Here is a 15,773-nt window from a genome sequence, read left to right as displayed (position 1 = left end):
AAGAAATATCGTTAGTCTACTGGTCTACTGAAAAGAAATTTAAATGAAATGGGCCTAACTAAGAAAGCTTTTACACCAAAAGGTCTTCTTGTAAAACACAAAGTTTTGCTGATCTGAAAAAGGTTCTGATGCTAGAGCAATGCTAGAGTGTGAATATATTGCATTGTAAACTTTCACACTGACATACAGGAAAGAAGCATGGGTCAAAATCACCAATCTGTTTTAGTTATGTATTTTCTCTTCGGATATCATAATCTCAATGTGTGCATTGCTAAGCTTCCTTCATAGCCTTCTAATGGTGATGAAGGGAAGGCGACCAAATACAGTCACCTGAACAATAGTAACCACATTTCTTTTATGCTCACAGTGTTATCTTAGTCCCAATCCAATTTAGTGCAACACCTTCTCATTTATAACTACTGATTCCACCATCACTGCTCTGGACTCCTTGAAAGGGATCATAGATTCACTCCCTTTACAGTCACCAGAGGAGAAAAGTTTCTTTAGATGTTGATTCATAACAGGAGCCCTGACCTGGGTACTGAGAACCGTCCTCTGGAGAGGGTATCATTCTCCATAGATGAGGAATGGAGCTGTTCTAGTCAGTTGGCCTAGTTAGTTTCAAAGGACAAATAATGCAAATGTTCCCCTTGCAAAGTAACAACACCAGTAGGATAGAAAACTGAGTGTGTCCAATTGCCCATACAGCTCTCTCCAGACATTTTCAAATGTCAACCACAACAAAAAATTTTACTCACTTCAAAACCTACTGATTTTTCTCAATAATCAGAGTACGTTGAGAGTGATGCTTTGTGAGTAGTGGAGAAAAAAAAAAAATCACTCCTTCACATTGCTTAGAAGGAAATGTATCTGAATTTGCAGTCACTGCTGTGCATTCTTCATTGATATTTGTGTCTAGCTCAGACAGAAAGACCCACTGTGTTTTGCAAGTAACAGCAAAGGAAAACGGAATCACTGCTTTTATTTTAAGGTTTGGTTAAGAGACAGATAGAGTATGGGTAAAAGAGATGGGGGGGTGTATTTTCTTTATTGCTTCAAACCTTCTCAATATTTTTAGTCAAGTTTTAATATTATTTTCTTTTTGGCATTATGAGGAAAATCTTGCTTCATATCAGACCCAATCTGTACTACCACTGGACAGTTAGACTGCTGTCTCACAGAGTTCAGGCTAGGAAGGAGCAGAGAGGTAGAAAGCTCAGCGAGGTGAATTTATTTGACTTGAGAGCAGGGACAATGACACCACTTAAGTACACACAATGGTATTTATCTGTATGCCTTCAACCCATTCATAAAAAATTATAACAACTCCTGTCCCCTTTAAAAAAAAAAAAAAAAAGTAGTTTTTGCATAGGTAAATCAAGCTTCTTGCCCTGCATTAGAAAAGTGAACAATGCCAGATATGAACATAATCAGAGTGATCTCTAGTGCAACTGAAAAAACAGATTTTTTTAAGCTTCTCTGCATTGCAGAAGGTGGAAAACAACTTGCTGAAGAAAAAAAAAAGTCTTTAGCTGGGCAGTACCTACACAATGCTTTGGTGGCTGCAAAGAAGCTTATTATACTGTTTCATCCCTTTTGCTTCATATAGCTCATCTTTTGTGTTTCCAGTCCCCTGACTGAGGAGGCTTCTGAACACTGTGGCTAGCAATACTAGATGATACATGGAACAACTGTGCAGAAAACAAATACAGGTTACCTAGGGCAACTCAACTGTCACTAGATGCCTAAGTTTAAGTGCCTGCATTGCTCCCCTCATTTGGCTACACATATGTCATGACCTACCACACTTGGCTATCCCAGGTCTTCTGACTCCACTGTGTCCTGGGGATACAGGATTCTTGAGTCTTAGATCTGCTCTGTCTAGGTACTGTCTCCTGTTTTATACTATTATGTTAACCTGTTTCTTGTCACAACAGAGGCAAGTGGATCAATTACTTGCTGTCTAGCACCACCTCTAAGCCCCTTTAAATAATTTTCTGCCTGAAAAATCATTATAACAATAATGGATTTTGCATTTCTTTAAACTAGTCAAAAGCTGTTTGTGTCCTGTGATCACCCTCTTTATAATAGTTCACACTGAAACTTTAATGAGAGCAAAGCTGAGGAACTACAGACATTTATGCAGCTGAACTCTGCCAGCAGACTCTTGGGTCTCCCACAGATGTTTCTGCTTTTGAAAGTGGTGGAAACTTCATGGATTATTTCTTACTCCCAGTAGCAAATGTCATTACAGCTCTAGAAACACGCGGCTCACCACCAAGAAAAAGCATTAATTCCCAAACTGGGCCAAAAACCCCAAATTGTTCATTATCATGGTTTGCTAGAAACTACCTCTAGTTACTGACCATCCAGGGCACAGTTTACTACTCCTGTCAAGTATTGTACTTTTTGGAAATAGCCTTATTGTTTAGATTTTTTAACCATGTTTTATAAATAGCATTCAGAAAACAGAATATGGGAAGGGAAGGAAAGATTAATGATGCAGATTTCCAGACAGTGAGAGAAATCTTAGACTGTCATTGATACAAATAAGCAGTGGTTACTTTATCTTGCCCCTTCAGGATAATATCTGATATTTTGCTTGGAAATGAATTCAAAGTGGAAATTTTTCACAGTCTATTTACTTTCTGGAAATGACCCATGCAACTAAAACATTTTAATACTTGCAGTTTCTGACCAACACCTCATTTCAAGTGCAGAACCAGGCTCACCCTTCCAAACATCACTGGAAAAAACAAGGCATTCCCAAACTTGCCTTGTTTGTTTAATTTGTTTGATATGAAGTGCTTATTGATGGGGTGTGAGTACACTGCCAGTTATTTTTCATATATGACATGCAACACAATTGACTGAACTGCAGCCCATTGACAAATATTAAAAGGTATCTGTATGCTGACTTTTAGCTCAGCACTATTACCTTTCCTTAAAGATCAGCAGAAACAAAAGAAGATGTGGCATGTCCTGAATATAGACAAACCCGAGCTATACCCCAGCAGAGATAGCTAGTTCTATTTCAGAGCTCCTGCCGGGAACATTTTCCTAACACTCTCTCTCTATTATCCCACAGTAATCTAACATCATTATCTCTGCTGCTTGCAGAAAAAGAGACTGCACTGGGGACAAGGAGGTAGGCAGAAGATGTAGCTATATTTGCAGCATGCAGTTTTAGGCAACCTTTTCAGAAATGCAGGGATTACTGCTGTGGATGAGAGAGCAGGGATGCTCCTGAGTTTTCCAGAGGCTCTTTACTTTAACTTAGACAGTATTTCCTACAATTGCACTCTGCACTCCTTCCAGTGCACAATTATGCTTTATGATGAGAATGCAGTTTTGCTGTACCTTTGTGACCTTAGAAGCAGGGTTTTGAGATGTGGGGCAATCCTTCCTGCTCCATACTGGGAAATCACTCACCGTATCATTGCATGACAAGACAGAAGAAAACAGGATGAGCAAATCCTTGTCATTTCTACCCGCCCCATAGCAGAAGTTGGAGATGATAAAGTAGTGTTTACAGAGCAACTTCTTGTCTGTAGTCCAACCTCAGCAGGGGTTCTGTTTATAATGTTGTATAGATTTTTCCACTCATAGAGCAGTCACCTAGGTTTTGCACAGGGCCCTGGACATAAGTTTTCATTTAATATTTAACTAAGCAACCTAGTAAATATTAGTTAATTTAATATTCTCATGCTGCCTGCAAAGGGAAAAATCATTAATGTTTCACACACAATAAACAGACATAAAGCAGTTATGGAATGTGCCACAGTACATGAGTCGGTAGGAATACCTAAGGGATAAAGACTTCTAGACATCTTAAAATCCTATACAAAAGGATTGTAAAACCTGTATCAACATGGCTAGTGCTTTTTCTTTCCAGTTTGCCATCGTAAGAAGGGAGTATGGAAATGTGCACAACCCCATTCAATGGCATCACTGTTAGCTGCAGTGCTGCTAGGTATTGTCATATCACTCACTCTGTGAAATATTTAGTTTCCTTTGTCTTGTTGTAACCATGAATAGGATTGATAAATGGTTTCTTGAAGACTTAGAAAAAGGGCTGAGTGAAATTCCTGAATGTGAAACCTGCACCCAGCTTCTTTTGCAGTTTTCTGCTATTTTGTAAAAAATAATGTATTAAAAAAGGAAAAAACCCAAGCAGCTTAGCTTGTCTTTTCTCAGAAATTAGTACTGAAATTGGCGAGTTTCTTTGCACAGGAAGTGCCAACACTATCATTTCCAGCAGTGCAGCTGATACCTCTTCAAATTACAGTGCTACTGGGGGCAGCAGAGAAGTGGTAAAAGGGAAGAGGACACCAGAGAAAACTGATTTTTGGTTTTATCCTCAAGCTTCTTACCATTTCCAGCAGGTTCAAGAGTAACTAGCTGTGTTTCCTGACTATATTATAAGCTCGACAGCAAAGCTCCACAAACTCTTGAAAATGCTGTGGGTTTTTTCCACCTTCTGTGATGAAATACTCCATCTCTGATGTGAAGATGAAGGGAGCTCGGTCCCTCAAAAAGAGAACAATTACATGAGAAATTTCACCAAAAATAGCAAATCATGCAAGAGAGTTAATATTTCTGACTCATTATTCACATTTGTTTTTTCAGTATTACCTTCCTCATTATTTCATCTCTCCCTTGCTCAATGTGCTCTATTGCTTTGCCTGGTGTCGCTGACTAATTGGGGCAGAGACAGGTTTCACAGCAAGAGCTTCCTAGTGAGAAATCCAACCACTGGAAAAGTTTGAAGCTTACATGTTTTCTTCTGGCTCTTCTTTGCTTTTCTTTTTAAACTCTCACTGCTCTAATTTTTTGATTCTAGCCTGAAAGTGAATCTGGAAACAAGTTCTCTCTTGGTACTGAAATATTTAGAAGTTCTCGAAGAGGATGGGATATAAATATCAACTCCCTACTAGGCAAGAAGTGAATTTAAGAAAAATTCCTACAACTCCACAGTCCAACAACAACAACAAAATACAATATATGATGCTATCATTAAATATACACCATTTTGAAGGGATGTTTCTGACCCAAGTTACAACAGAATAAACCTAAATACATTGTCTTGTTTTCTGTACAGTTACTCTGTATTCACCTTGGAGTAGATGAGGTGCAGAATCTGATGGCATGTCTTGCCTTTTTTCTTATTTATATGGCATGTTATTGCAGAAGAAAACAGATTAGCCAGGCTTCTGCTAACAATCCTATCACTTGATAGTTTCAGAAAGGCCTCTTACAGACAAAACTACTGCAGTGATTTACTCATCACAACTGTATACACAGAGGTATGTAAACAGATTAGAGGGCTATATTCCAAGGAAATACACATTGTGTGTTAACCCTTAAATCAAAATGAACTTGAATAAATATTCTTGGGAAGCTTGAATGAAGAAACAAATTTGAGGATCTCTGTTTCATGCTAAAACCTCAAATGTGGACTGAGTCTGAACCCACTTGGCTTGCTGATTTATTCCTAAATGAGACAGAGAAGTTTTCCTAGGACTTTTCCTCATTTTCCCATTAAAACACCTGCCTTGTATTATCATAGAAAGTCAAGTTGCCATAAGACTCTAGGCTGCAGATGGAAGTCTATGTCACAAGAAATGTCCAGGTGGCCTTCCCATTCTTATGTTTGGAAATTCTTCCTGGTTTATACTGAAGCTAACTTTGAAACCAGAGCTCCCATGGGTGTCGTTCACCTCAAAGCAGCCCAGGCCACTAAGGTGGTTTGGTTTTTTAAAAATATATTATTCATTTTCAGCTAGGTAGTACTAGGAATAATGCGGGTCCACAATAGCAATTCTGTCTTCCCACATTTTTCAGTATTATGCAAGATGTGAGTTCATACTGTGACAGTTATGTTACAGTATGACTGTTACATGTTATTGTGTAGTTTTGTGCTGTAACTCTCAGAGAATTACAAAACTGTCTCTATTACTGATTTCAGAGAGCAAGATTTTCCCAGAACTTTCTTTCATTCCTTCATCTTTTAGCTTATCTTTTGCTTAGCAGTGGTATTTAAAGTAGACATTAAGTATTAAAAAAATTGATACAATTAGGGTCATGGAAGTCAATTTGTTGAAGCCAATAAGAAAGAAAGAGAGATAGAGCCAGAAAATTAGCACTGTTAACATTTTCACTTATCTGTGGACAGAAGTCCAATCTAAATCCTGATTTGAAAGAATTTTAGCATCTTGAGAATGTCTAAAAACCAAATCTGTTTCTCAAGTGCATTTATATTTTTGGGCTAAAATATTCCAAGTCAAAATTACCACTGTAAAGGCCTCATATTATGTATTTTATTCAAAATTAGTATTTGGTTTCTGATGTCCTACTGCATCAAGAGACACAATTACACTATGAAAACATATCCCTTTCTGAGGTAGTCCAAGTGTCCCACATTAAGCTACTTTAGCTGAAAACAGATCCTGCAATCAGAAATTACTTTGTTGAAAGAAATAGGGTGTTTAACATCATTGGGTTGGGCTGTGGGCCAATTTCCACATAATGCAATGACTGCAACATTAGTCAATTCTCTTACTGTTGCTGCTAAAGGATCCATTTCAACACCTAACTGATATTTTAGTATTTATATTATTTATAGATAATTTTACTTGTAATATGATTTTAAGCAGTTTTACAAGGTTCTTAAATTTCTCAGTATCATTTAAGACTGTCTTCTAAGGTGGTAGGCCTGTCCTCCCTTGTTAATCTGCAAAACACCATGTAGAAATTTTCTTTCCCTGGTTTTGCTCAAGGTCTTGTGATATCAGAGCCTCTCCCATAAGGTAACCCCTACAGCCAGCCAGATGCTGAATCTCCATTCCTGCATGTATCGAGGTAAGCCGACTCTCATAAAGGGAACACTTTGTAATTGAAATGAAAAAAAAACACATAAAACCAACTTAGTATAGGAGACAAGACCCACTAGAAGGAACAACACAGTCGTTTCTCACGGTGATGTTAAAAAGCAAAATTTCAGTGGGAGGAGACACTTACTCACTGAAGAGTGCATAAAGGATTCTGAAAAACCTGTTGACAGGGCTAAATGTCTGCATATAGATGCAAAATGTTCCTTGCAGCTTTCACAGACTCCTTTGGAATATAAAAACATAGAAGGGGATAGTCTAAAAATTACTCCAGCAAAATTACAAGCAGCAAAGTCAAGTCACCATCCATCATGCATGGGAAAATTTATATCAGCAAACAATACAGGCTGGTTTAGCCTACATAAGAAAAAAAGCAATGCATGCCCTGGTGTTGCATGAGCATTGTAATTTATCATACACACACGTGCAAATGAACCTCACCCTGGTGCACGGCCTGTATGTCTATATTTAAACCAGTACATCTCTAACTGACATTCTTCTTTGTGGCACATAGCCAAGATCATATTAATGATAGCATTTATTCAGAATATATGCAATGCATCCAAAGGCCTGATAATAATAACATAAATCTACTACATATCTTGCTCACATAAAGTTATCTAAAAGATATAAACATGAAATACTTCTTACCCCAAAACATACTGCCAGGATTGTGTATAAGCCCTGTAGTACCTTATATCCAGCATCCTTTGGCCTAAAATCTGTATCTATTACAACTTGCTGCCTCCATCAAATTAGTGAAATGACAGGCATCAGTTTAACAAAACTGGTACAATGAATTATTTCCAAGTAAAAGCCTTTTACCGTATCTCTGTAGAAGACCAAAAGATATATTTTTTCTTTATAGTATGCTGACGAAATACAGAATTGAAGCATTCTTGAATGACTACTGTATGATGGTAATGTTGGGTACCATCTTTTCTAGAAAAAAAAAAGCCTCATTGAGAGAACTGGTGTGGCTTGAGATAGACCACCAAAGATGTACAGCCAATAAGTCTCCCAAAATCATTAAAACTACAGTATCACAGCTTGCTCACTCTTTTTTTTTTTTTCCTTTCTTTTTTTTTTCCCCACTAAAGCCCTAGATGAGATTAATGAGCCTTTTGGTTTTATAATAGAAATCAGTCAAAAAGGCAATACCCCTGTTTGTGACAGTCTGATTGTAGTCCTGGACCTTAAAGACGTACTTTACTATGGCTGTGACAAAAGAGTTCACTCAAGTCATTCAGTCGGAAGCAAGGCTAGTTTTATGGTGGTTTTATTCTTTTTTTTCTTGTGTACTGCTTTTAGAGATTTAAAATTTTCATGGGAATGTGTTTTGCAGTTCCTCTGGAGATTAAGCATGTTTGGATGATGTGTCATGAGTGGGAAGAAAGAAAGGAAACCTCAAGCAACTGAAGAGATCATCATGCAAAAACAAACTTGGTCTGGGGTGATGGGAACATTTACTGGGACATCACTGTAGGCTAGAAATATGCTGCATTCCTAGAAGACCAGTAAGATCATCAGGATTTGTTATGAAACACTAGATGTAAACTGATTAACAAAGCTTGTAAGATCAACAATGGTTTGTTTTTCCTACTATGAATCTCACAGTACAGAACATTTAAGAATGATACATTGACTTACTTTTATATTAAGAGGAAAAAGCATATGAGATAATCAACAACAAATGACCTTTACTCTGATCGAATCTAAAATTCCTAGTAGTGTAGTTATGGAAAAGTTCAAGTCACACACAGTGATACAATGAGATCAAAACAGTTGTAGCCCAAATTGTCATATGAACATAGGAGACAGTGCATGAGAAACCATACAGAACTGTTTGAAATTTAAAAATCAGCTGCTCAGCAGCATATGCCCCCCAATATATTCCCTGACTGCTTTAAAACCATTTTGGCTGAGTCAAGAGTGACTGATAGTATTCAACATAACTATGTGGCATTTAGACATATACAGTAAATAGGAAAAACTTTTAGGGAGTGTTTGAAAGCTGATAGCCTTTGCTCTGCAGCAAAAGCCAAAGCTTATTGAAGAACACACTCACACAAAATAAATGAACGAGTGCTCATTTCTCTAAGCCAAGTGAAAATATCTAATCATACTAATCATATATATTTGTAGACACAGAAAAAACCACAAGCAATTGTATTCCTTTCATATATTAAAGAATGAAACAGTGAAAAACTGCACAATACATCTCAAGCAACCACATAAAGAGTCATAAAAAAATATGCCTGGAAAGGGCACCACAAGAGATACTCCATCTTTCTGCTTAGCAGGACAAGATCAACCATAAACATGCTTTTGAGATGCTTATTTAGCCCATTCTCAAAGATTTTTAGCGATAGAGATCTTCTAGAATCTCCCTATCAAATTTCTGTTCCAGCATCTGCCCCTCACAGAGTTTTTTTCCTTAATGCCTAATCTCACCTTGCTGTGTTGCATCCTATTAATTCTTATTCTTTCCTAAGGGAACATGAAGATCCCATCTTCTTTACAGCAGCCTCTAATGTATTTGCAGACTGTTATTATGTCTTTCCTCAATTTTCTGTAAACAATTGTTTCAACCTTTTCTCATAAGTCTTGTTTTCCAGATGTCTGATAATTTTAATTGCTTTTCTCTGGACTCCTTGTAATTTCTCTGGACTCCTTATCCACATCTTTCTAAAAGTAAAATGTTGAAAATAGTCCAGCTGAAATTTTACCAGTGTCATGTGAAGCAAAAGGATTACTTCACATTTCATGCTTTCCAATTCAATATTCTATCATCAAATCATATTCAACTTGTCTGTAGTACAACTCTCAGATCCCTTTCTGAAATACTGCCTAGCACTGCTAATCCCAGTTTTCACCACAGTCAAAAACTCTTACAATAGGCCTCTGCTAAAAAATGTACAAACATATTCTCTATCCCATCATACCGGTTACTAATGAAAATATTGAAAGATATCAGTCCCATCACAAAACTTATGGTATGCCATTTGGTGTATCCTTCCATCTTGATACTGAAACACAGGTATGTACTTTCCATGAACGGTTGTTAAAGCAGTTCTGCACTGCAACATTTTCATCTAGGCAGTGCCTTCTTAACTGATGATAATGTTATTTGTGAACGTAACAAGAGCTCTACTAAAGGTATATTAACTCTATTTCACAAAATGATCCTCTCCTGGAGAAAATAACCACTCAAGAAAGGTGAATGCTCCAGGAGAACTCTACAGTGCTTATTATTCTTCTGATCACTGTTATAGGAGATGACAGTCTCTTCAGCAAGCATAGAATCTAAATGATGTGACTATATTTTAAGTGACCTCATAATAGAACAATAGTTCTGAGCTTTGTATAAAATACAAATACTTCAATTGCTGGACTTGATAGCATTTTCCCATTGACTTCAATGACAGTTGCTACCAGCAAATCTATGTTCTGATTTGTTTTCTATTTCTTGTAGCAAAGGAACCTTTCTAACAGTTCCACAGATATGTGTCTGCTCCTGAAAAGTGTAAACAGCCTCTTGCTGAGACTTTATTCCTCTAATCACCCAGACCTGACATATATCCATCCACATCTAAATAAAATGACAGTTTAAATTTCAATTACCAAACAGTAATTACAATGCTATGAAAAGGAATAGAAGAGAGAAGTGAATTAGCAAATTTGAAACACCTTTCCAAAAACCAAGAATTTATTTATCCTGAGGGATTTACGCTCAATTGTATTTTTAATAACTTTTATTTCCAGTAATAGACAGATGGAGAGTTGCTTGCCCAAACAGGGAGCTCGTGACTAAGCTTCAAGGCAAAAAAGAATATATGGGAAGTGGAAGTAAGGACTGGCTACAAAGGAGAAATACACAAACTCTGCCCGGGTGTTAGGAAAGCCAAAGCTCAACTAGAGTTAAAACTGGTGGTGGACATGAGGTGCAACAGGAAGTTCTACTGATACATCATTAGTCAAAGGATGAACAAAGAAGGTGTGAACGTGATGCCTATTAGTGATTTAGTGACATGGGAGCACAGACAAGGTTGAGGTACTCATTGCCTTCTTTGCCTCAGTCTTCACTGACTGTGCCTCTCCAGGTCATGGGCAATGAGCTAAGCGTGAGCCAGTGGTGGGCCAAATATGAGCCCTGGAAGCAATGAAGGCTAACAGCATCCTGGGCTGAATTCATGGGAGAGTAGCCAGTAGATGCCCTTTACTTAGCAATTCCTAGTCCATACCCTGCCAAAACAAGAAAGATGTTGCTAAACTGGAGTAAATATAACAGAGGGCCACCAAGATGCTTGGAGGCTAGAGCACTTCCCTGTGTGGACAGGCTGAGAAGGTCGGTTTGTTTACCCAGGAGATGAGAAGGTTTTCAGGAGACCAAACAACAATCTTCTAGTATCTATAGAAAATTATGAAACAGATGGATCCAGGCAAGAAAAAGAGAGAAAATTGAAACAGCTGAGGTTCTGACTGGCCATAAGAAAAAAACCCCTTCACTATGAGGATAATTAAATATTGAAACAGGTTGCCTGTTTCTGGGAGGTTTTTAAGATTCAACTGACATAGCCCTGGGTAAACTGGTCTGAATTTAGTGTTGACATTATCTCCTTAATACACAGAAAGATTCCTGAATGCTCTGAGCATCCTTGGCTCAGACAAACTACATGGCCTAGGCATTCAAAACATGCATCTAATATTTCTGACTTACATTCTTCAACCAAATGACCAAAAGTCAAGTCTATACCAGATAACATGGTTTTATCTCTATTTTCTGCCAATTCTGCTGCTGTTTGAGATATCTACAGCATAAAAAGTTTTCTAATTACAAATTTGAAATCTCATTTCTGATTACAGTTTTACCCACATTATTTTTATATTAACATCTATATTCAGAGGCAGAAACTTCAATCTAGAAAGAATCTCCTGAATTCCTTAGGTAACTGAGGACAGTTCTTAAACCATTACGGTCTTATTTATTCATTAAGTTAGTCCTTCTTATGTATATATCAACTTCTCTATTATCATTATTTTTCACTATCAGAGCCTTAATATTAGCTATCCAGTAAAATCACTGTGTTGAACATACACCTTATTTTGATCAGTAGTAAAAGAAATATTTCACACATTGGACTAGCTTATTCTGAAACATTTATCTGTTTCTGTCAGTAATTGAATTGGTTACATCAAGATTTAATCATGCTTAACAGATATAGTAGAAAACAAGCTATAATGTTATAATGCTCGCCTAAGCTAAGGGCTCTGATTCATCATTCTGTTAACATCTAGTTTCCCCATGTAAACTGAGCCATAGCAACTATTTATTTGTATCCCTTTGTCTGTTCAAAGTGCAAGGGAGTGTGAATTAACTAAAAACCCTTTCATTTTGGGCCAATCAAAGTTAGTGAGTTTGTAAATCATGGAGATTTGATCACACATGGTCCCATAGGATTGCTATGCTAAGTGACAGTATAGCTAACACAAATGTTGACGGCTAAGGTCAGACATGGTTACAGTTCTTACTGTGGACCTAGTATTTGCAGTGTGTACTGCCACAGGGACTCATCTGGAACCTTACCTTGTAACAACAAAATTGTCAAGACTCGTGACAGGAAAGCAGAAACCAGTTTGAGGCATCTCTTGATGGTTTTCACTCTGGCTGCATCGCCCCCGTCTCTGCTGCAATCACTAGTTATTCTGCAGTCTGACCACAGAATTTATTCACTTATGTCACAGGATTTCAACCATTTTGTACAGTCAGCTGATTTTATATTTTGGAAGAATCCATAAAAGATCCTTCCTGAAACAAGATGTACTCTGCTTTAAGAACATACGTGTCTTCAGCAGTATTCAAACACTGTGCTGTTGCAACCATATCCATCTTATACTGACTGGTTACAAAGCACTACTGTGTCCAGCTCAGGCACTTTCTGAGCTGAGTTAGGATCCTCTATTCAGATAGACAAACATAAAGCAGCCTTCACTCAAAGTCACCAGCAGTCAGACTGCATAACAATGTTAAAGTGGATTTAAATCCTTTATACACTTCACATTCAATACCTATATTTGAAAGTGCTCAGTACAGCATTCCTGATGCCTTATACCATTTCTAAGACTATCAGATTTTCCAGGTTTGTTAGGAGTTTATTACTGACCCTAGTGATAAAACACTTGAGAGTTAATTCGCAAGGAGATTGGAGCAATTCCTCTTGTTAACAGAGATTGTTGGACAACTGCTTTTGCGTTCTGAGTGACCTTCAGTAGTGAAAAAAAAAATAAAACTCAGACCTAAAAGTTGCCTTAAAATAAATAGAACAAGTGGGATTTTATCTCATACCTATGAAATATTCAGCTAACAGGTCTTTTCCACCATCATGGTGGGATGTCTCCCATGGCTGGACTGCATCAATTGATGGCTACAAGCTCTTTAGAAGGGATAGACAAGGAAGGAGAGGCAGCGGGGTGGCGCTGTGTGTTAGGGACTGTTATGATTGCTTTGAATACAAGTGCAGTGAAGACAGGGTGGAGTGTCTTTGTGTTAGAATCAGGGGAAAGGCCAACAGGGCAGATGTTGTAGTAGGAGTCTACTATAGGCCACCCACCAAGGACAGAGAGGTGGATGAAATATTCTATAGGCACTTAGGAGAAATCTCACGATCGCTTGCCCTTGTTCTTGTGGGAGAATTTAACTTCCCAGACATCTGCTGGAAATACAACACAGCAGAGCGGGACCGGTCCCGGAGATTCCTAGAATGTGTGGGGGACAACTTCCTGACACAGCTGGTGACTGAACTGACTAGAGAAGGTGCCCTGCTGGGCCTCCTCTTTGTGAACAGAGAAGGACTGGTGGATGATGTGGCCATTGGAGGCCGACTAGGACACAGAGATCATGAAATAATAGAGTTCTCTATTCTTAGAGAGGCCAGGAAAGGGGGCAGCAGAACTGACATCCTGGTCTTCCAATGGGCTGACTTTGTCTTGTTTAGGCAACTGCTTGACAGAATCCCTTGGAAGACAGTCCTGAAGGGTATAGGGATCCAGGAAGGCTGGACACTCTTTAAGAAGGAAGTCTTAATGGCACAGGAGCAGGCTGTCCCCAGGTGCTGTAAGAGAAGCCGGTGACAGAGAAAACCACCCTGGCTAAACAGGGAGCTTTGGCTGCAACACAGGGAGAAAAGGAGAGTTTACAGCCTTTGGAAGAAGGGACTAGCCACTCACAGTGATTACAAAGATGCTGTGAGGCTATGCAGGGCGGAAATCAGGAGGTCTAAAGCCCAGCTGGAAATTAATCTGGCTTCAGCAGTCAAGGATAAAAAGAAATGTGTCTATCAGTACGTCAACAACAAAACAAAGACCAGGGAGAGACTCCATCCCCTGCTAGGCACAGGAGGAAACATGGAAATGAGTGATGAGGAAAAGGCTGAGGCACTTAATTCCTTCTTTGCCTCAGCCTTTAATAACAAGACTAGTTGTACTGAGGGAATCCAGCCTCCTCAGCCAGAAGACAGAGACTGAGAGAATGACTCCCCCACAATCCAGGAGGAGACAGTCAGTGACCTACTGCATCACATAGACACACACAAGTCTATGGGACCAGATGGGATACACCCGAGGGTGCTGAAGGAGCTGGCTGGGGTGCTCGCCAAGCCGCTTTCCATCATTTACCAGCAGTCCTGGCTGACCGGAGAGGTCCCAACAGATTGGAAATCCGCCAATGTGACGCCCACATACAAAAAGGGTCGGAAGGATGACCTGGGAAATTACAGGCTTATCAGATTAACTTTGGTGCCTGGGAAGCTGATGAAGCAGCTCATCCTGAGTACCATCACACAACACATGTGGGACAACCAGATGATCAGGCCCAGTCAGCATGGGTTTATGAAAGGCAGGTCCTGCTTGACAAACCTGATCTCCTTCTACGACAGGGTGACCTGCTTACTGGATGAGAGAAAGCCTGTGGATGTAGTCTACCTTGGCTTTAATAAGGCCTTTGACACTGTTTCCCACAGCATTCTCCTGGCAAAACTGGCTGCTCATGGCTTGGATGGGCACACGCTTTGCTGAGTAAAAAACTGGCTGGATGGCCGGGCCCAAAGAGTTGTGGTGAACGGAGTTAAATCCAGTTGGCGGCCAGTCACGAGTGGTGTCCCCCAGGGCTTGGTTTTGGGGCCACTCCTGTTTCATGTCTTTATTGATGATCTAGACGAGGGGATCGAGTGCACCCTCAGTAAGTTTGCAGATGACACCAAGTTGGGTGGGAGTGTTGATCTGCTCGAGGGTAGGGAGGCTCTGCAGAGAGATCTGGACAGGCTGGAGCGATGGGCTAAGGCCAACTGTAGGAGTTTCAATAAGGCCAAATGCCGGGTGCTGCACTTGGGCCACAACAACCCCCAGCAGCGCTACAGGCTTGGGGAGGAGTGGCTGGAGAGCTGCCAGTCAGAGAGGGACCTGGGGGTGTTGATTGACAGCCGGCTGAACATGAGCCAGCAGTGTGCCCAGGTGGCCAAGAAGGCCAATGGTATCCTGGCTTGTATCAGCAATAGCGTGGCCAGCAGGGACAGGGAAGGGATCTTACCCCTGTACTCGGCACTGGTGAGGCCACACCTCGGTTCCTGTGTTCAGTTTTGGGCCCCTCACTACAAAAAGGACATTGAATTACTCGAGCGTGTCCAAAGAAGAACAACGAAGCTGGTGAAGGGTCTGGAGCACATGTCGTACGAGGAGCGGCTGAGGGAACTGGGGTTGTTTACTCTGGAAAAGAGGAGGCTGAGGGGAGACCTCATCACCCTCTACAACTACCTGACAGGAGATTGCAGAGAATCGGGGATGAGTCTTTTTAACAGAGTAATAAGCGATAGGACAAGAGGTAACGGC

At 39.6% G+C, this 15,773-nt stretch overlaps 1 protein-coding gene across 1 annotated transcript in view; it reads right to left on the bottom strand.

Annotated features, from left to right (window-relative positions):
* PIK3C2G (phosphatidylinositol-4-phosphate 3-kinase catalytic subunit type 2 gamma) overlaps positions 1 to 15,773 on the bottom strand; it is a 212,386-nt gene that overhangs the window by 54,707 nt on the left and 141,906 nt on the right. Inside the window, 1 exon segment of the mRNA XM_074825864.1 lies at positions 4,374 to 4,530. Within this exon segment, the coding sequence (XP_074681965.1) occupies positions 4,374 to 4,530 (157 nt within the window).

The sequence above is a fragment of the Strix aluco genome, chromosome 5, assembly GCF_031877795.1.
Source record: "Strix aluco isolate bStrAlu1 chromosome 5, bStrAlu1.hap1, whole genome shotgun sequence".
Lineage (NCBI taxonomy): Eukaryota > Metazoa > Chordata > Aves > Strigiformes > Strigidae > Strix > Strix aluco.
Note: the sequence above shows the minus strand (reverse complement) of the source record. Positions and strands in the feature narration are given on the sequence as shown.